At 41.9% G+C, this 22,019-nt stretch overlaps 2 protein-coding genes across 5 annotated transcripts in view; one reads left to right on the top strand and one right to left on the bottom strand.

The window, feature by feature from the left end:
* TMEM116 (transmembrane protein 116) overlaps nucleotides 1–12,660 on the bottom strand; it is a 134,199-nt gene extending 121,539 nt beyond the window's left edge. For 2 of the 4 annotated variants that reach the window (XM_060118248.1, XM_060118247.1), the window contains exons 1-2: nucleotides 12,126–12,575; nucleotides 72–118 (exon numbers count right to left, since the gene is read on the bottom strand). In XM_060118248.1, the coding sequence (XP_059974231.1) occupies nucleotides 72–85 (14 nt within the window). In that variant the 5' untranslated portion in view covers nucleotides 86–118; nucleotides 12,126–12,575. Of the gene's footprint in view, nucleotides 1–71; nucleotides 119–12,125; nucleotides 12,576–12,640 lie in introns of those variants that run through there. The other 2 variants (XM_060118246.1, XM_060118245.1) reach the window with 2 other exon arrangements.
* A 65-nt stretch (nucleotides 12,661–12,725) lies between these two features.
* ERP29 (endoplasmic reticulum protein 29) lies at nucleotides 12,726–20,434 on the top strand. The gene is made up of 3 exons (XM_060118249.1): nucleotides 12,726–12,986; nucleotides 17,570–17,708; nucleotides 19,612–20,434. Exons 1-3 carry the CDS (start codon nucleotides 12,843–12,845, stop codon nucleotides 20,112–20,114), a joined length of 786 nt encoding a protein of 261 aa, XP_059974232.1. The 5' UTR covers nucleotides 12,726–12,842; the 3' UTR covers nucleotides 20,115–20,434.
* The last annotated feature ends 1,585 nt before the right edge of the window (nucleotides 20,435–22,019 follow it).

The raw sequence follows: 22,019 nt of genomic DNA, 5'->3' as shown, positions 1-22,019 counted from the left end.
TTGCTTGTCTCCAGTTTTGCTAGTTGTACTAGTTCAAAACAGTCACATTACATGAGGTTAAATAAACTTACCTCAGAGTAGCCATAACAAACTGTATCCACTGTATTGCAGAAAATAACTAAATAAAAAGAGAAAGTAAGAATAAAATTAAGCCTTTTAAATTTAATATTCAACCTTTCTCTAATTTCACTGTTTGTTAACTATCTGTGCAGAGCACAAACTCTTCAGTGCCTAATCAAAACACACTACAAGTCTGAGAATGAGTAGGAAGGGTGAACAGGCCCCTGGAAAGCCAGGGTGGCTCCTTTCTTCCTCCCTTATTGCTACATGGCTGGGAAACAGTGAGATAAAAAGAATAGACAGGTGGATAGAAAATGACTGAAGGAAAAAAAGAGAGTTGGATGAGAAAATTAGTAAAGGGAAGAATAAAATGGGAAAGAGGTAGAAAAAGTTAAATTTTAAGAGAGAACAGACAGATATGTGGAAATAATGGGTAACACAAAAGGCAAACAAATACTAAATAAAGTTGACTGACAGACAGCTAGACAGACAGAAAAAACAGAATAGTAAGCAACAGGGGAAAAGGAAGAAGAAACGTTAGTATGGAAAGAGATGCTGTGAGTGAAAAATACAGAACAGGGAGGAAGGAAGGGGGATCGAAAAACAAAGAGAGGGGCTGCTTCTAGTCTCACCAAATTCCAATTGTCCTCCAAAATGCTAGCCTCTGGTAGGAAGGCCATATGGACTTCAGCCTCAGCTAAATTCAAGCAGCCTGATCCTTCCTGGTCAGGTTCTGAATCCCAAGAAGTAAACAGGTAGCTCCACCCTTAACCCAGCTGGGCTCCTCCCTACCCAATCCTGCCCTGTATCTTGAGGGCAAGGAGAGAAGTAGCGACAAGTGGAGGAGAAAGCCAAGCAGAAAGAACAAAAATAGAAAGAGCAGGTGACAAGGAAACAAAGTTCTAAAAAGCATTAGGAATTGTAAAAAGGGGCAAGATGTAGGACTAATAAAAAGTACAGAGAATGAGTCACCATGAAAAGGTAAATAGAGCTGCAAGAGAGAAATAGAATAGAAAAAAGGGAGAGAAAAATAGGGAAGAAGGGAGGTCTGTTTGAAACCTGTCCCTCTTTAGGGACAGAAGCCTGTGTTGGGGAAGACAGACTATATATTTACTCAATCAGTAAGTTTTTAGTAATATCTGGAAAAGGTGTGAAGAGAAAGGGTTATTAATGTCTCATAACACTAATGTTTTCTTAAATATTCTGTACCAAAATTCCCACCATAAATACAATAAATGTAATATTATATAATATTTGTAATATTTGTAGTAATATTACATTTATAAATGTAAATATAATATTACTAAATTACACAATTCATTGAATATGCTTATGTTTATATATCAACTTTGTGTAAAATGCTGTGTTATGGAAAATATAAAGACAAAAAAGATCAGACCCAGATTTCCAGGAGCTTATAATATGGTAGGAAAAATAGCTTGAATACCAAATCTCAAATCATCTGTACACAAAAATAATATACACTGATTGGCATTTGAACATTATTTGAAAGAACTGATAAAATTTGGACAAAAATTGGGGGAAGGAGAAAGCAGAAGGAAGAACGTTTCATTTACATAACCATTTATCTTTCATCTAACCACACACTCATATATTTTACAAATATTTATTGATAACATAAATTAGATCATTTGCACGGGTTGAGTAATTTAAATATATTATTCATTTATTCATATGAAATTAAGAATATTATGTGCAGTGGAATACAGGACATTGTTAAGTAGAGGTAGGCTCTAATCACTTTGCTTACATTATTAGATAAACAAATTAAAATACCAGTATATTTCTGGATCAGAAATCCCTACCATAAAATCTTAGGGAGTCTTTTGAGGCCTCTAATCATACGTCTATCTAATAAGGGTGAGGGGACTAATGACAGTCTCACCAAGTGATAAGAGAACGCTTTTGGACAAAGGACTCTTGTCTCAGTCAAGAACAAATCTCAGATTGTTCAGAGAACAACCATGGCAAATCAGTCTGCTGTTCTTGACAAGAGAACTTTTTCTCTTTTGGCATCTATTCTAAAATGTCTTATGCCACCAACCAACATTTGGGGATTTACTTTTCTATTTTTCTCTCTAAATTAAGCCCCTCCCTTCTGTATATTTAGCACTGTTTCCCTTTGAAATGTCTTTGGAATCATAATTCTCCCATTTCCTTTTCTACAAGGGCTAACCCAAGCCCAAATGATGAACTGGGTGATATTTATTTTCAGTTTTGTCTTTTCTTTTTACTTAGCTCCTTAGCAAGCTGAAACACATCTCATTTCTCAATGTAACAGGCTACTACTATATGTTACATATCAATTTCAGTTAACAGATATTCATTAAACTTCTACCATGAGCGAGTTACTGCAGTGGATACAAAGTCAAGAAAAACACCTATGTAGTAAAGTATTTTAATTTAAGCCAAAATAGTACTTAAAGAAAATTTCTAGTAATAATAGCTACCAATTATCAAGTGCTTTCTCTGTAAGCATTTTAATCCTCAACACAACCTTTGAGGTAAGAAGTATTATTCTTATTTAACAGATGAAAAAACTGAGGCTTAAAGAAGTTGTGTCATTTTCCCTCTTGTTACAGAATTATCCAGTGGTAACACCAACATTCAAACTCAGTCAGTCTGATCATAGTTCTCACTCTTAACACATACAGTACTCTTAACAGGAAACTGGTTAATGGGAAAACAGGGAAAGTTAATTTAAAAAATTAATGGGACATCAAAAGAATTCTTTTATTAGGCAATTGCTTCTCAGATATGACAACAAAAGCACAAGTAACAAAAGAAAAAAATAGATAAATTGGTCTTCTTCAAAATTAGAAACTTTACTGCTTCAAAGGATACCATCAAGAAAGTAAAAAAGACAACCTGCAGAATAGGAGAAAGTATTTGTAAACCATATATCTAATAAGGGACTTATATGTAGAATATATAGAGAATTCCTACAACTCAGTAACACAACCCAATTTAAAAATGGGCAAAGGTTTGTGTTTTCATTTTTTGTTTTTTTGGCTGCACCTCACAGCTTGGGGGATCTTAGCTCCCTGACCAGGGATGGAACCTGGGCCCTGGCAGTGAAAGCACCAAGCCCTAACCACTGGACCACAAGGGAATTCCCGGGCAAAGATTTTAAATTAGAGATTTCTCCCCAAAATAATACGAATAACTAATACACATGAAAAGATGATCAACATCAAAAGCCACCAGGGAAATACAAATTAAAATCACGAGATGACATTTCACACCTATTAGGATGGCTATAATAAAAAGACAATAGCAAAAAAAAAAAAAAGACAATAGCAAGTGAATGTTGAGAAATAGGAAACCTCATACACAGCTGTGGAAATATAACATACTGCAGCCACTTTGCCAGTTCCACAAAAGGTTAAACATATCCTATATGACAGCGCCTAGGTATAAACCCAGTTCTATTTCTAGGTATATACCCAAGAGATTAAAACATATGTCCACACAAAAACTTCGACACAAACGTTCATAACAGTGTTATGCATAATAGACAAAGAGTAGAAACAACACAAATGTCCATCAACTGGTGAACAGATAAATAAAATATGCTATATCAGTACAGTGGAATATTATTTAGCAATTGAAAGAAGTACTGATACATGCTACAACATGGATGAACCTTGAAAACATTAGGCTAGGTGAAAAAGTTAGTCACAAAAGACAATGTACTGTATGACTTCATTCATACAAAATGTCCAAAACAGGGTATTTCCCTGGTGGCCCAGTGGTTAAGAATCTGCCTTCCAATGCAGGGGAGGCGGGTTCGATCCCTAGTCAGGGAACAAAGATCCCACATGCCACGGGGCAACTAAGCCCATGCGCCACAACTACTGATCTTGTGCGCCTCAACTACAGAGCCCACGTGCTCTGGAGCCTGCGCCACAACTAGAGAAGAGAAAACCCGCACACCGCAACTCGAGAGAAGCCGGTGCGCCACAACAAACAGCTCACACGTCGCAATGAGCGCCACGACAAAAGATCCCACATGCTGCAAGGAAGATCCCATGTACCGCAACAAAGATCCAACGCAGCCAAATAAATTAATTAATTTTAAAAAATGTCCAAAACAGGCAAATTTACAGTGACAGAAAGTAGATTAGTGTTGCCTAGAGCTAGAAAGGTAGTTTGGGAGGGAATGGGGAGTGACTGCTAATGGGCACAGGCTTTCTTTTTAGGATGATAAAAATATCCTCAAATTAGATAATGGTGCTGGTTGTACAACTCTATGGATATACCGGAAACCACTGAATTGTACGCTTTAAAAGGATGAATTGTACAGTACGTAAATTATATCTTAATAAAACTGTTATCCAAAAAAATGAAGTTTGGGACAAAAGGAAGGAAGGATATATCCCATTGTTGAAACTCAGGGTATAATGATTAATGGACAACATGTTTCTGTCTCTCCTACTGAAAAGAATAATATTTAGAATAAAAAGTGTAAAACATTGTAAGAGGGAACTGAAGATAAAGATTGTAAGAGAGCACCTGACTGCTCTAAATGAATACAGCACTCCTGGCCTGAACAAATTACACTCCAGGGCTTTGGTAAAACTTGCAGGTTAACCCAATAAACCACTGAATGAAATCTGAGAGTTCATGTAAAACTGGAAAAATTGCTAGAAATTGTAGAAATTGCTAGAAGTTGTAGAAATTGTAGAAAGCTGTTGGTAACTAAAAATTTTTTATAAGGAGAAAGGATAGTAGAATCTGCAAAGATCTTAGTATTTATCTCAGGCAAGATTCTAGAATGAACTATCCAAAAGATGTGTTTTTATCAATTTATTTATTTATCTTTGGCTGCATTGGGTCTTTGTTGTTGGGTCTTACTTGCTGCACACGGGCTTTCTCTAGTTGTGGCAAGTGGGGGCTACTCTTCGATGCAGTGCACAGGTTTCTCATTGCGGTGGCTTCTCATGTTGCAGAGCTTGGGCTCTAGGCACGCGGGCTTCAGAAGTTGTGGCAAGTGGGCTCGGTAGTTGTGGCTCGCAGGCTCTAGAGCACAGGCTCAACAGTTGTGGCGCATGGGCTTAGTTGCTCCACAGCATTTCGGATCTTCCTGGACCAGGGTTCAAACCCGTGTCCCCTGCATTGGCAGGCAGATTCTCAACCACTGTGCCACGAGGGAAGTCCCAAGATGTGTTTTTAAAGAATTAGAAAAAAGAAGATGTGGTATATATACACAATGGAGTATTACTCAGCCATAAAAAAAGAATGAAGTAATGCCATTTGCAGCAACATAGATGGACCTAGAGACTATCACACTAAGTGAAGTAAGTCAGACAGAGAAAGACAAATATGTGATACCACTTATACATGAAATCTCAAAAAATGATACAGGGACTTCCCTGGTGGTCCAGTGGTTAAGACTCCATGCATCCACTGCAGGGGGCATGGGTTTAATCCCTGGTCGGGGACTAAGATCCCACATGACGTGATGTGCAGCCGAAAAAAAGAAAAAAGACACAAATGAACTTACTTACAAAACAGAATTACACAGACATATAAAACAAATTTATGGTTACCAAAGTAGAGAGAGGGGAGAGGGATAAATTAGGAGTTTGGGATTAACATATACACACTACTATATATAAAATAGGTAAACAACAAGGTCCTACTGTATAGCACAGGGAACTATATTTAATATCCTGTGATAAGCTATAATGGGAAAGAATCTGAAAAAGAATCACTTTGCTGTACACCTGAAACTAACACAACATTGTAAATCAACTATACTTCAATAAGAAAAGAGAGCAAAATTTTTTTAGCAAAGAAAAAGTTAGCAACATTTTACTTTAAAAATCTAGAGTCTGGGGCTTCCCTGGTGGCGCAGTGGTTGAGAATCTGCCTGCCAATGCAGGGGACACGGGTTCGAGCCCTGGTCTGGGAAGATCCCACATGCCGCGGAGCAAGTAAGCCCGCGAGCCACAACTACTGAGCCTGCGCGTCTGGAGCCTGTGCTCCGCAACGGGAGAGGCCGTGACAGTAAGAGGCCCACGCACCGCGATCAAGAGTGGCCCCCGCTCTCCGCAACTGGAGAAAGCCCTCGCATAGAAATGAAGACCCAACACAGCCAAAAATAAATAAATAAATTTATATTTAAAAAAAAACTACAGTCATTCTATCCAATAAATATGTAATGTGAGCCATATATGTAACTTAAAAGTTTCTAAAAAACTTTTTAAAAAGTAAAAACTGGGCCTCCCTGGTGGCGCAGTGGTTGAGAGTCCGCCTGCCGATGCAGGGGATACGGGTTCGTGCCCCGGTCTGGGAGGATCCCATGTGCCGCGGAGCGGCTGGGCCCGTGAGCCATGGCCGCTGAGCCTGCGCGTCCGGAGCCTGCGCGTCCGGAGCCTGTGCTCCGCAACGGGAGAGGCCACAACAGTGAGAGGCCCGCATACCGAAAAAAAAAAAAAAAAAAAAAAAAAAAAAGTAAAAACAGGTAAAATTAATTTTAATAATATATTTTATTAACCCAAATATTTAAATTTTTGTCATTTCCACATATAATCAATATAAAAATCACTGTAATATTTCACTCTCTTAATTACTTTGTAATTCAGGGTGTATTTTACACTTATGTCTCAATTCCGGTTAGCCACATTTCAAGAGCTCAGTAGCTACATGTAATTTTATTTATTTATTTATCTATCTATCTATCTATCTATCAATGGCTGCATTGGGTCTTCGTTTCTGTGCACAGGCTTCCTCTAGTTGTGGCGAGTGGGGGCTACTCTTCATTGCGGTGCGCAGGCTTCTCATTGTGGTGGCTTCTTTTGCGGCAGAGCACCGGCTCTAGGCCCGTGGGCTTCAGTAGTTGTGGCATGTGGGCTCAGTAGTTGTGGCTCACAGGCTCTAGAGCACAGGCTCAGTAGTTGTGGCACATGGGCTTAGCTGCTCTGCGGCAGCTAAGATCCTGGGAAGATCCTGGGATCTTCCTGGACCACGGCTTGACCCATGTCCACTGTATTGACAGGCAGGTTCTTAACCACTGCGCCACCAGGGAAGTCCTACATGTAATATTATAAGTGGCATTTTTATTTACAACTAGATTGTAGAGGCTCTTGCATTTGAATTTTACCCTGCAGAGGTGCCATTATAAACTTCTGAGCAAATAAATGACATGACATAATTACCATATAACTAGTCCTTAGTAAGTATGTAGTATATGCCAGGCCCTATTCTAAATGCTTCCTATACATTAATTTAATCCATTCATAATCCTATGAAGCAAGTATTATTATTATCCTTTTACATGATACTATCATGAGTGACATGTTGGCAGTGTGCAGGATAGATTAAAAAGGGAAGAGTCTGGCAAGAATTAGGTTATTTTTATTTACTTATTTACATCCCACTTTGACCTAGATAATATTTCAGGTGGCTTATGACAGTGCATAAAATAAGATAAAACAACATGAATTGAACATGGGACAAAAGAAGAAAGAAAAACATCTCTGCTGAAATGATCTGATCCCTGGATGTTAAAATCTCTATGCATTTTTTAATGTTACTTTATTGAAAAAACAATATTAAAATAAGAGAAATCTAAAGTAAAAAGTTTGCTGCAATCTCATCTAGTCAAAATGAGTTTTACTTTTGTTATTTTAAGTCTTTGTCCTTATGCATATTCAATTTTTACATGTTTGCAGTAATTCTATAGCTAGTATTTTATATTCTACATTTTTGCTCAACATTATTCCATAATAATCTTTTTTCCTTTTGTTAGAGTCTTATTTTCTTTCTCTCCACTCCCCTAAACTGTAACCAATGCAAAACGCCTGGCATATTTCTCTACATCATTCTCTATTCTCATTAAAACATATCGATATATATATATATATATATATATATATATTCTTCTATACATACACACACACACATATATATACAGAGGTTGTTACAGTGGTATGGTAGGTTTTTAAAAATGGGATCATATATTTCTGTATACATTGCTGTTCTCACCTGTTATTTCATGGATATCTCTCCACTTTAATATAAATAGTTCTAATCAATTTTGATAGCTGTATAGTATTCCACATAAGATAATTTACCCAACATTTCCTCTCATGGTGGACATGTAGGCTGTTTTCAGGTTTTGTTTTCCTTAATTTCCTTTATTTTTCGTTCTGCAAACAATTCTGTGGTAAACATCCCTACATCCCCGCATATATAATCTCCTTCTTTGCTGATGTTTTTATTACTAAAAGATTCCAGAATGGAATTCTTTTTGTTCCTCAAACATTTCAAGCTCTTTTTCATTCTGTATTATTTTATTGGTCACGCCATGCAGCTTGGGGGATCTTAGTTCCCCCACTACAGATCGAATCCAGGCCCCCAGCAGTGGAACCACAGAGTCCTAACCACTGGACCGCCAGGGAATTCCCTATTTCTCATTCTAGAACCTTTGCACATACTAGTTATTTTTCCTAAAATGCTTCCTAACACATAGTAATCTGCAATTTAAATTTATTTATATAATTATTTAATGTTTGTTTCATCAATCAAGGGTAAGTTCCTTGAGAGCTGAATCCCATTCATGCTTTAGGTCTTATATCAGCTCAAATATAATTGTTTTTAGAGGTTTTCCATGCACCTCAATGCAAATTAATCACCCCCATCATATTCTTTCATAAGCCCTCAACTTTTCTTTCTTAGAAATCATCACAATTTGTAATTATATATTTATTTGTATACTTATTTAATGTTGGTCTCTCCTCTAGGACTGCAGGGAGCACACCTATTGTGTTCACCAGTGTAACCCTTGCCTCCAGAAGAGTGTGTGGTGCGTAAAATATGTTCAGTAAATAGTTATTAAATACTGAAAGCTTCTTGGGACTTCCCTGGTGGTCCAGTGGTTAAGAATCTGCCTTCCAATGCAGGAGACACAAGTTCGATCCGTGCTTGGGGAACTAAGATCCCACATGCCATGGGGCAACTAAGCCTGCTCACTGTAACTACTGAGCCCGTGTGCTCTAGAGCCTGCACGCCACAACCAGAGAGCCTGAGTGCTCTGAAGCCCACACGCCAGAACTAGAGAGAAACCCACAGGCGGCGATGAAGAGTCCGCGTGCTGCAACGAAAGACCCCACGTGCCGCAACTGAGACCCAATGCAGCCAAATAAATAAAATACTTTTTAAAAATTGTTATGATGTGAATAATCCTGCTATTAAGAAAAATATTGAAAGCTTCTTAAAGGAGGATGGGGCTTGGAGAAAATCATACTGTGGAGTAAATTTTCCTTCTATAACAATGTTTTAATGTGAAATCTGCTTTAAGTGTTCATTAAGACATCTATGTCAAAAAAACTAGCGTTAATATCACCAAAGCCTTGCAGGGGGAAAGCAATTAGCTCTAAGGGATGGGACAGCTCCAAAGTACAATATGTGATCTAAGAAGGGAATGCAGAGAGGAACAATGGAATTTTGAGAGACAGCTATGGAATAGTTCCTCTTTCATTGACCTGATTCATTTATTCACTGCACAAGAATGTACTGAGCATCTACCATGTGCCAGACACTGTTCTAGGTGCTGGGGATATAACAGTGAACCAAAAAGACAAAACAAAAATAAAAACAAAAACAAACCCATCCCTCACGGGGAACAGATACTTAGAAAAATAAGCAGGGACTTCCTTAAGTGGTCCAGGGGTTAAGGATCCGCCTTCCAATGCAGGGGACGCAGGTTCAATCCCTGGTCGGGGAACTAAGATCCCACATGCCGTGGGGCAACTAAGCCCATGTGCTCTGGAGCCCGTGCACCACAACTAGAGAGACCGTGCGCCAAAACTACTGAGCCCGCAGGCCCTGGAGCCTACAGACCACAACTAGACAGAAGCCCGCACGCCGCAATGAAGAGCCCACGTACCGCCACGAAAGATCCCGTGAGCCACAACTAAGACCCAATGCAGCCAAATTAATTAATTCATTAATCAATTTTTAAAAAGAAAACAAGCAAATTATACAGTATGTTAAGTTGAAGAGTGCTATGGAGAAAAAAATAACAGAGAGAAGGGAGATGGAAAGCAGGGAGGTGTCAGGGAGAAGCAGTTTTTTTTTTAAGTATGGTCAGGGTAGATCTTAAGAAGCTGACATTGGATCAAAGACTTAAAGGAAATGAAGGAGCCAGCCATATGAATATCTTGAAGAAAAGTGTTCTAGAGGGAGGAAGCCAGCACAAAGGCTCTGAGGCAGGAACATGCCTTGTGTATATGAGAAATAAAAGATGTCAATGCGACTGGGGGCTCACCAGCTTGATGATGTTAGAAAAAAAGATGGGAGAATTTATGTATTAGTTGTCTTAGCAGACCATGCCATTTTCCTTCTTCCTTACTCCAGCTGCTACATTGAGTCATATGCACACTCAAGTAACATGCCTTGCCACCTCCTCCTTCCTACCTCACCCAGGGTGAGCCTTTTGATTTTCCACAACAGAGTCAACTCTGGGATTTTATGACTTCCTAAATATGGAGAGTTATCCTTGGCTTATTTGTGTAGATTGTTGTTGTCAAGGTCCTGAAGCCAACAATCTAATTATACCATGAGGTAACTGACTGGGACCAGGGCACTATTAAAAGGCAGCATTAAGACAATTACTGCACTTTTGCAATTCATAACAAAAGTACGAATACTTCCCTTCCCTCTCCAACCAATCCACTTCTTGCACTTTTCTCAAAACCTACTTCTAAACTAATCATGACTAAAAAGTCACTCCTGATCAATCATAGTAACTACCGTAGATGTGCTCAATGCATTTATTCACTCAGAGGTGGATAATAGCTCCTTATTGACTACAGGACAAAATAGCAATTTCCTAATTTGATTTTCAAGATTCTCCCCTACCTGGGCTTAAAACTGTCTTACTATCTACTGTTCTGAGAACTCCCTCAAGCAAGCCGGTCATTCCCCAAAACATCATGCTCATTTCCACTTCTGCTCTTCTTTCACTTGTTCTCCACCTAAAATGTTCTCCGTTTCCACCTCCTACATGAAGCTTTCTTTAACCACCTTAGCTCACAGTAATTATCCCTTCTAACTTCTATTCATTTGTCTATGTGGTGCATTTTCTTTAATAATTTATTAGGGCAAACTCAAAAAATAAATTTTTCTGAACCTTCCCAACACACACACACACACACACACACACACACACACACACTGGACTCTCAAAATTTCTATCTAAACTGGCTGCCCAAGATTGGCTATTATCTTTGATGACTACTTTATACATACATACATACCTACACACACATTTATTGGACACATGCAATGGTTAACTTGGTGCTAAGCCCCTTATAATGCACTATACAATTTATTCTCTTACCAGCATACCCATTTGATCATCAAGTCTTGTGAATTCTACCCTATAAAAGTTTCTCAATTCCAACCTCACCTTTTCATCTTTCTATTAGGTCCTATTACAGGACCTTAATCTCTCCCACCTAGACTACTGCAGTGAACCTCCCTGACCTCAGCTTTCTCCATTCCAATGCATCCCCTTTATTCCTGAGTGACAGCAAATCTAACGTCACTCTCTTAGCTACAGCCTCTGGTGGCTCCAAACCCTTTAGCTTGATAAGACCCTTTACAACGTGCCCATTTACCTTTACAGATTCATCATGCTTTCCCCCTTGCCAGAAATATCCTTTGGTGTTTGCCCTGCAAACACCTCCTCTTCTTTCAAGATCCAGTTCAAAAGTCATCTCCCGTCTATAACTTGACCTGACATTCCTGAGCAGGGCTGACTGAATCTCCATTTGTGCTTTCACGAGACTGTAATATAGTCTTATTTTCTACCGATTACACCGTAATGGTTATTTTACTATTCCCACGTCTCCTTCCACCACTGAGTTTGTTCAGTACACTGCTATCTCTTTCCTCTCGATTCTGTATTCCCGCAGGCAAAAACCAGGATCTGGTGTAAACTATCCTGAACAAACACCTGTTGAAGAGAATTACTAGGATTTAAAAAAAAAATACCTTCAGAGAGCCCAGGACACAGCTCGACGGGTACTCACCTTTCAGGGAAGCCTGTTTTTATAGGAGCCTGGAGCCTCCCTGGTGAGGCACTCACCACAGAGTAGGTCTCATATCGGACTGGGAAGCGGCAGAAGTAGCCCTGACTGCCATACTGACGAATAGCTGAGTCTCACTGACCAACTCGGGTCGTGGCTAAGGGAGGGAGAGGAGTATGACTGACTGAGGGGTAGTAGCACAGTCAGACTGACAGACTAACCGAAGGTAGCAAAAGGTTCCCACCGACTGCCTGACGGACCAAAGGCAGGAAGAAATGACGGCTGGCCTCGTCATCTTCGAAAAAGAGGATAGCCACCCAAGACCTGCAAGGACGCCGAGCACGCGCTTCGCGCCGCGACTCACGCGGAGGAGGACGGGAAAAGAGCAGGTTGGTAGCAAGCCTCGCTGAGTGCGCGTGCGCGGCACTCTCTCCTTCCTCCTCTTCCTCCTCCCCTCCCCCAGCCTCTCCGGCACTGCCGTCCATCCCCCACACCGCCACGCGGCCAGGCCCGCTCACCCTAGGCCTGCTGGGGCTTCGCCGAGTGCGCACGCGCGGCAAGCTCCATTTCCCCGCCTCTCACGTGGCTCCTCCCTCTCACCCTAGGCGGCCTAGCTGTACACGTGAGCGCACCCGTGCCCGCCTTCCTAGCCACGTGACTCCCGGCTCCGCGCTTGCTCCACTACAGCCTTCCTAGCTCTTACTGCCAGAATCCGGCGTTATGGCTGCCGCCGTTATCCGCGCCGCTTCTCTCTCCCAGTTGTTTCCCCTTCTCCTGTTCCTCCTGCTCCTCTCTGCTCCGCAAGGCGGCAGCGGCCTGCACACCAAGGGCGCCCTTCCCCTGGATACAGTCACTTTCTACAAGGTAACGGGGCGGGGGACATCACGCGCAGGTGCAGCCAGACTGCTCAGGGGAGCGCGCACCCGTGGGGGACACAGGGGACAGAGAGCTGGCAGGAGGTGGTCTGTAGCGATAATCCCGTGACTTCCCACCGTCCTGTAGGACTGGTGGAATCTGGGCCGAGGCCGTATCATGACCATGGAGCATACGTGTTCCAGGGTCCTCGTGCACCTTTGCAGTATTTGCACTTGCTTCCTCTTTTGCAAGAGAACTGCAGAGGTGCAGCCGAGGGAGCCGGGTGCCTCTTCCCGTTGCGTATGGGAACAGGGCGGTGCCGGGCGAGATCCAATCCTCAAATCCCAAGTAGGAGACTCGGAGGGCGGTACTAGGCGGACGCCACCCGTCTGTGATGGGGCAAGGTTGGAAACGCGCGGCTCGTTAGTCTGCGTTTCAGCGCCCCTCTCTCTTTGGCTTGGATTGCAGCCACTGTCCAGATATTCTGCGTCTCCCTAAAAAGTGCTAGGGTTAAGAATAAGCTTCGGTTCAACCACCCTACAGTGAGTGTCTTGGGCCTGGTGACAAATAAAATCGGGTCGAGACATGGAAGGAAGGATTCGCCTCTACACCCGCCTTCATATTTACAGAATTGGGGTCTTGGCCTCGGTAAATGGACGTTGGAAATATTGAAGGCTGAAATGCAGTCCCAATCCCTTAATTTTACACCCACTGGCACCTTTTTAACTTCGCCTATGAGATGGGCAAGCTAAGTGTTGAGATTTATTAATTTATTTTCTTAATTTGTACCCACTGCTGGGAAGTGACCCAAGAAGTGAAACCAAGAAGTGGAGCTCTAAATCTCTAAATCTATCTCAAGTGGTTTAACTCTTCGTATTTTCAAAAGGGTTCCTTGTGGAGTTGGCACCTGTGGGTCATTGAATGCAAAGTTTCAAGAATTTAAAAGTGTAGGTATGACTGGCTGGTTGTCAGGCACACACCCCACAGTACCCTTTGCTTTAGGGGGCTTTCCTGGCAAAGTGACACCCCTACCACCCAAACATGGATAGGAGGTAACATCACAGACCAAATGTGACTTAGAGAGAAACTGCACTGCAACAGTAGTAGTATTTCCTAATCAATTGGTGTGCCTCCATCTTTACAGCTACCACCCTAGTCTAGGCTATGGTTATGTAGCCTCCTCACTAGCCTCCCTGTTTTCTCTCTGGAGCCTCTCAGTCCAGTAGCCTAAGTCCTACGTGATCTGACCCTTGCTTCCCTCTCCTCTCATCTCCTAACCATTCTCCTCTTTGTGCCCTCTGCTCCAACCACATGCCGTGCCCTCTGTCCTTTGGCTGTTCCTAGCTCATTACTGCCTTAGGCCCTTTGTATTGGCAGTTCTTTGTGACTAGAACGTTCTTTGCCCAATCTTTGAAAGGCTGGTTGCACCTCGTCGTTCAGACTTGGGTTAAATGTTACCTTCTCAGATTTCCCCCTCCCCCAGTCTAAAGTGCCAGTCACATTACCTTGTTTGATTTCTCTGTAGAGCGCTCATCACTGATTTTTTTTTTCTTGTCTAGTGTATTGTGTCCCACACTAGGATATTATATGCTTGTGAAGAACTACCTTGTGTATCTTGTTCACTGATCATCTGCACAACCTAGCAGGTTACCTGTTACATAGAAGATGCTCAATAATAATTTGTCAAATGAATGAACAAATGTTTTCTCCAGTCCCTTTCTAAATCTCACTCTCTTCCATCACTATTGAACAAAAGGGGAGCTTCCTGGGGTTACCATATCCAGGAGACTTGTTCCGTGCTTTGCCTTTCAGTGATTTCCAGTGTCTTTTTTTGTTTCTTGCCCTTTACCATCACTAAAAATGAGAAACCCTGTCTGTTTTCTTTACTGCTGTGTTCACTTAGAACGGTGCCTGGCACATGTTAGGTCCTCACTACCTTTTTATTGAATGAATGAATGAATAATGAATTCATCTATGCATTGAAGAAACAAGTTAACTAAATGTAGGTTATGGTGGAGCTGATTCCTCAAGGATGAAGAAAGGAGAGACTTCTATTTCTTTCTCTTTTTTTGGCCACGCTGTGCCACATGTGGGATCTTAGTTCCCTGACCAGGGATTGAACCCGTGCCCACTACATTGGAAGCATGGAGTCTTAACCACTGGATCACCAGGAAAGTCCCGAGAGAGATTTCTAAAGCAGTTAAGAGGTACAGGTTGAATAAAAGAACAAGAAAAAATTAGCTGTGCAAATGTTTGCCGTTCAAAACCATTCTGCTGATGGCTAAGAATGGTGAAAATAAAAGATGAAGGCCTCTCAATTCTATTTCAATGTTACACCACTGTATGATTATTAATATTATTCCATAATATAAATGTAGGCCCCTTGAAGTTAGGTTTTCATGTGTTCTTTTATAAAATTTTCTTCCTGGACATGTAGCATCTGCTCTCAAAGCCTGCCCTGGTTTTGTTCATTTATCAGATATTTTCGGAGCATCTGCCACATGCCAAGGCACTGTTGGGCACTAGGGATAATACAGCAGAAAACAGGTCAGAGACGGTCCTTATTCTCATAAATTATATTGTAGTGGAGAGGACTGACAACAAGCAGATAAGGATTTTGGAGAGTGATTAATGCAGTGAAGAAAGTAGAGGGCAGTAGCCTGCTAGAGTATGATGGAAATGAAGCAGAATTAGACGGTATGAGTGGGGGAGGCCTCTCCGTTAGGAGAGGACATTTGAACTGAGCTTTGACAACCATGGAAAGAACCAGGGAAAGGGCACTCTAGCCAGCAGAGACAGCAAATGAAAAGGCCCTGAGTGGGAATGTTTGGTGTGTTGAACTGAAATAAGGCCAAATGGGCCAGAGGGATGTGATCTGATTTATATTTTTAAGTCTTCCCTGCTCTTAGACTCCAGAACTCAGACTTTTTGGGGTCAGTGACCACTTAAAGATTACCTGTTCTGGTCCCTTCTCCCTCTTCCCTTGTGTCCTCTGGCGCTGTTATTTTTTTTTTTTTTTTTTTGCGGTACAGGGGCCTCTCACTGTTGTGGCCTCTCCCGTTGTGGAGCACAGGCTCCGGACGCACAGGCTCAGTGGCCATGGCTCACGGGCCCAGCCGCTCCGCGGCATGTGGGATCCTCCCAGACCGGGGCACGAACTCGTGTCCCCTGGATCGGCAGGCGGACTCTCAACCACTGCGCCACCAGGGAAGCCCTAAATATTTTTTAAAACCTAAAACGAAATGGACAGCAACCCACAGTAAGAAATAAGGACTAACAAAAACTGGACTGATGTCAGCTTGACTTAATTATGGCAGGGATTGCCTGTGATGAAAAATTAACCCATAGTGATGACTTTGATTAGAAAAATTAAAAGTTGTAGGAGGAGGGGAGGCAGTACTACCAACCAGAGGCAGCTTATTAGATAAAATCTATGCATTGGGTGAAACCATCAAAATGAAGTTTTGGAATTCCTCAATAAGTTAAATATAGAATTGCTATATGACCCTGCAGTTCCACTCCTAGATATATTCCCCAAAGAGATGAAAACAGGTGTTCAAACAAAAACTTGTACACAAATGTTTATAACAGCACTATTCACAAATAACCAAAAGGTGGAAACAACCCAAATGTCCGTCTACTGATGAATGGGTAAACAAAGTATGATATATCCATACAATGGAATATTTATTTGGCCATAAAAAGGAGTGAAATACTGATGCATGCTACAACATGAATGAATCTTGAAAACATTATGCTAAGTGAAAGAAGCTAGACACAAAAGGTCACTTATTGTATGAGTCCATCAGAGTAGACAAATCCATACAGAGAGAAAGCAGATTAGTGGTTGCCGGGGGCTGGGGGAAGGAGGATTGGGGAATGACTGCTTAATGGATACGTGGTTCCTTTTCGGGTGATGAAAATGTTCTGGAACTAGATATTAGTGATGGTTGTGCAACACAGTTAATGTAATAAATCCCTGTGATGTAAATTTTACCATAATTGAAATAGAAGTCTGGACCCTGACAGTTTAGGTCTTAGAGATCTAACTTCAAGGAAACTGTAGTTTAGGGAGGGGACATTGTCCCAAGCCTGGCCTCTCAGCAACTTCCTATGAGCCCTGAAATTGCAGAGTGCAAACTCTGGACTCCCTAGCCAGAGCATCCTCCGTGGTGCCAACTCCTTTATAGACGGTTGTTTGGTTTGGGTCAGATTTCTGGTTCATTGCCAGAGAAAGGCCCCTGGGATGATGGGCACGACAGGGGCCAACTTTACGTGTGCTAAGGATGCGTTTCCTTAGCCTTACCAAAAGGGCCACTGGAGGAGAACGCCTTAGTACATCTATAGCATTGTTTGTTCCAGACAGTTTGATTAGTGTGAGCAACTACTTAATGGGCTACTCAATGGTAGACACCGTCAAATTGTTAAGTGAATCAATGGGTGAATGAATGAATGAAGGTTAGTATATGAGAGCTTGTCTCCCTTGTGGGCTTGTTTTCCACTCAGTTTCTTAAACAGGGGTCCCTTGGGAAAGGGAATTAGCCCCAAAGGTCCTTGGGAACCCCCACTTGCTCAGCTCTGTATGCCCTCAGGTCATTCCCAAAAGCAAGTTCGTCTTGGTGAAGTTTGACACCCAGTACCCGTATGGTGAGAAGCAGGATGAGTTCAAGCGTCTGGCTGAAAACTCAGCTTCCAGCGATGATCTCTTGGTGGCAGAGGTGGGGATCTCAGGTACGGACAAGTCTGGGATGACTGAGGAGGGCAGAGGGGGAGGAAACTAGGAATTATTTCCCTACTTGTAGGGGGAATACCCAGTGCCTTTCTGTCTGAGCCACACACGAGGAGTATAAATGGGGTCATGTCCTCTCAAGGAGTCTGGTACCCACGGCAAGCTTAGCTTGAGCAGATTCTGTGACCACAGAACCTCAGCTCAGCCTTGCAGGTGCCTGAGGGGAGGGAATTCACCATCCTTCACCCTTCACCCACACTGACATCAAACATACTGTGAGAGCTTGGAGCTCTCCTTGCAGGGGACTGTAGTCAGAGGGGGTGCCTTGCCTCCCGGGGGACAGCATAGTCAGTTTTTCATCTTCAACTCTTTTTTACCAAAACTATTGGGTTTGGGCTTTAGCTCAAATCCACCAGAGCTGCCACTAAACCAAGGGTAGCTCTCAATGATAGGGACAACTTTAATACATAGTTGCCAACATTTAGTGGTTTTTCAGTCTGTAAAGATGTACACAGACATTGCATTTTTAATCTTCACTTGAACCTCGCCTGAGAAGCGAGATGGATTATCTCCTTTTTATACTTGTGGAAAACTGAAGCTCAAGGAGCTTAAATGATTTGTCTCAGGCTGTGGGGTAGCAAGGGGCTCATTCAGAACTCCTCCTAAGTGTGTATTCTTAGGAGGAATGCAGTAGGTTCTTCCCTCTCTGCTTCCTCCCAGCTGAGATGCCACAGTTCCCTAGTGAGCTCTTGAGTCTGGCCTTGGATAGAGGTAGCTGTCACACTTCTTCAGGGCAGTCGATCAAGTCTAACTCAACTGTGAGTCCATTCCTTTGGGGCTTTAATAATATTAACAATAGCTGACATTTCTGAAATGTTTATTATGTGCCAGGCCACTGTGCTAAGTGTTTTACATGCATGTCATCCTGTGGCAACTCTGTGAAGAAAGTTTTATGACTCCCCAAATGAAGAAACAGATGCTTAGAGTAACTTGCTCAAGATTATAAAGTGCCAGAACTAGGACTGGAACCCTACACTTCCTATACTACTACCCAGTAATAGGTGGTCTTGGCCATTTCTTCTTGGCCAGGTGTAAGAAACCAGTTGTAGCCCTTGGGGTTGCTCCTGCCTTTGCGGAAAGACATAGCAAATACTAACAGCTACCACATATTAAACACTTAACTCTACCAGGTTAAGTGCACATATCCCCTCATTGTGTCCTCCCAACAGACCTCAAGTGGTAGGGACTGAGCTCGTTACCTACCACACATTCACTAAGCTCCAGCCAGACTACACTTTGTAATCCTTGAATATACCCAGCTCATTCCTGCCTCAGAGCTTTTGCACTTGCAGTCCTTTCTGCTTGAGACACTCTTCCCACAAATTGATGTGTCTGCTATTGATGTGTCTGATATGTCTCCTACATATTCAGGTCCCTCAGCTCATGTCATCTTCACAAGGAGGCCTTCCATGACCGCCCGAAGTGGGCCTTCTCACCCAGTCACTGTGTCATATCACCATTTTATTTTCGTCATAGCACTAATCACTTTGGTTTATTTGTTTATTATCTCTCTTCTCACTTTTTGAAGAGTATGATGAGCTCCTTGAGGTCAGAAAGCTTGATACTCTTTAATCACTCTAAATCACAACTAAGTCCCCAGCACTTAGAACAGTCCCTGGCACATAGTGGGCATATAATAAATATGCAGAATTCCCCTTTTTCAGGTGAGGAAAATGAAGTGCAGAGAGATTAAAGGATTTGACTAATGCCACATGGCTAGGAAGTAGCAGAGGAGGAATTCAAACTGCTGGGATTCTTCTTCCCCTCGGCTCAGATAGGCTTCACAGCAACCTACTGCCATACCTTCCTCATGTCTTATTCCTTGTTTCTGGTTTCTATTCACAGATTATGGTGACAAGCTGAATATGGAGCTGAGTGAGAAATACAAGCTGGACAAGGAGAACTACCCAGTCTTCTACCTCTTCCGGGATGGGGACTTTGAGAACCCAGTCCTATATAGTGGGGCAGTTAAGGTTGGAGCCATCCAGCGCTGGCTAAAAGGACATGGGGTTTACCTAGGTATGCCTGGTTGCCTGCCTGCGTACGACACCCTTGCTGGAGAGTTCATCAGGGCCTCTGGTATGGAGGCCCGCCAGGCCCTCTTGAAGCAGGGGCAGGACAGCCTTGCAAGTGTGAAGGAGGCTGAGAAGAAGTGGGCCGAGCAATACCTTAAGATCATGGGAAAGATCGTAGACCAAGGTGAGGACTTCCCAGCCTCAGAGATGACCCGGATCACCAAGCTGATTGAGAAGAACAAGATGAGCGATGGGAAGAAGGAAGAGCTCCAGAAGAGCCTAAACATTTTGACTGCCTTCCAGAAGAAGGGGGCTGAGAAGCAGGAGCTATGAAAAGGCACTCCAGGGTTTTCAAGGGTTTGGTGGGGTGGGGAGGGGTAAGCTACCTGCTGGCTGTGAGACCCTCCTGGGATATAAGGGAGTGGTAGGAAAAGTGGCACTAAACCAGAAATCTGAGTATGCCCAGATATTGATGCTGGTGTGACTATGCTTGGAACGTCTCTGTAACCAGTCCAGTATAGCTGGAACATTTACTCAGATGGCTTGTGAAATTCCCCCTCAGAAGGAATTGGTGCTATAAAGAAGAGTGTACTGCCCAGGTTTTTGACAGATATAATTCTGATTCAATTAAAGTTTCTGTGTTTTGGTTAAAAGGACCTGAAGCCATTCAGTTTTCTTTTACAAATTATACTTTGGCCTATGACCTGCTTTCTCCTTTGAATTTATTTTTTAATCTAAGGTGGTGTGGACTCTGCTCTACCAGGGTAACAGACTACCCTGGTAACACTGTGGAAACTAGTCCCAGCTCAAGGCCTACCTTTATTACTTTCCACAGGTGTTCAGATTCAAGTGGACTGATTGCGAGTGGTAAAAGGCATTGTCCATTTTCTGGTCCTTAAAATTGAATGGCAGTATAGTTCTTTTTCATACTCCATGAGATACATTCAGCAAATTATTAGTTTTACCAATATAACCTGGTAGGTTTTTTTAAGAGTTGGATTTAGACAGCTAAATGATACAATTCAGTCCAATTTGAAAGTTTTTTTAGAAAGGGATAGTTTTCCATCTAAGTCACTTTGTGACTGTTAGTTACTCAATAAGTACCAACTTTTAAAAAGCAGAGTGGGAGAGCATCGTACTGACTTTCAGGTCTCAGGAGTGATGAGCAATAATCTGCAATAGTAAATAAGCTTCATGTTAACATCCAAACTTTCATATTAAACTTTGAAAATATCAAACTGCAGCTCCTGAAATATACCTAACTGCACGCACATAAAGAAATTTAAGTTGAGCAGAGTTGGCAAATAAAACCTCAGATTGTCTATGTCCCTCCATTTCAGCCAGATTGGGTATTTAAGATCACTGGAAACAAAAAATGTAGGAAAACAGGAAAACCCATGTGTTTAATTGGATGGAACCAAAAAAAAAAATTGTGCAGCTTAAGCTAACAGTTCAAATCAACTAGATAAAAGATGTTCAAACCTAAACACCTGACATAGCCAGCGAAGATACTCTTAACATTTGACAAAAGAATATATATTAGGCCCAACAATTTCAATATGTCCCCTACTCATTAATTCTAATTGAAAAATTTGTAAGATCTTTTTGCATGCTTCTCACTGGTAAACTTGCTTGAGCTGTTCTAATTTTTTCTCATCTACCTAAAACAGGGTCACTTCCAAAGAATTAAGTATTCGTTGTCTTATGGAAATCAGAATAAGACGACAGGTAGGGAGAGAACTCTAAAACTAAATGCATTCAGTCCCTGAACGTGGCCTCCTCTCAACTGTAAGAGAAAGAAAAGGGGCAACACGTCTACGGGTACTTCACTGGATGGGTCCATGCTGGGTATCATTATTTATAAGCCTAGGGTCTTGAGTTTAAGAAACACAGGCTATTGGACAGGACTAGATTATTATACATCAGAGGCTCTTTGTGTGAAGTATTTTTCATTAAAGATAGGCCCTCCCTGTTTCTAGTTTAGAATCTGTAGTGATTTGCATATGCCACATAAAAATCTTCCCTAACACATCAAATCGATTCCTTCCCTCTACTTCTTAGCATATAATCACTAATATTGTGGCTCAGATGCTACTAATCAGACTGTTTAAGGGAATTTCCAGATAAACTGAAGCACATGAGCCCCTGGATCCAATATGAAGAATCCTATGCTAAGGACCCTGCAAGTTTTCTCAAATAGTGCCAAGGATAATTTTAATTTACTAATAACTCTTGGTA

The sequence above is a fragment of the Mesoplodon densirostris genome, chromosome 15, assembly GCF_025265405.1.
Source record: "Mesoplodon densirostris isolate mMesDen1 chromosome 15, mMesDen1 primary haplotype, whole genome shotgun sequence".
In the NCBI taxonomy this organism is placed as follows: Eukaryota; Metazoa; Chordata; class Mammalia; order Artiodactyla; family Ziphiidae; genus Mesoplodon; species Mesoplodon densirostris.
Note: the sequence above shows the minus strand (reverse complement) of the source record. Positions and strands in the feature narration are given on the sequence as shown.

Bases quoted from the DNA above. Each gene is read 5' to 3' on its own strand.
- ERP29 (XM_060118249.1), top strand. From the start codon at position 12,843: ATGGCTGCCGCCGTTATCCGCGCCGCTTCTCTCTCCCAGTTGTTTCCC. The intron at 12,987-17,569 runs GTAACGGGGCGG...GTATGCCCTCAG, and splicing joins ATACAGTCACTTTCTACAAG to GTCATTCCCAAAAGCAAGTT. The intron at 17,709-19,611 runs GTACGGACAAGT...TTCTATTCACAG, and splicing joins GGCAGAGGTGGGGATCTCAG to ATTATGGTGACAAGCTGAAT.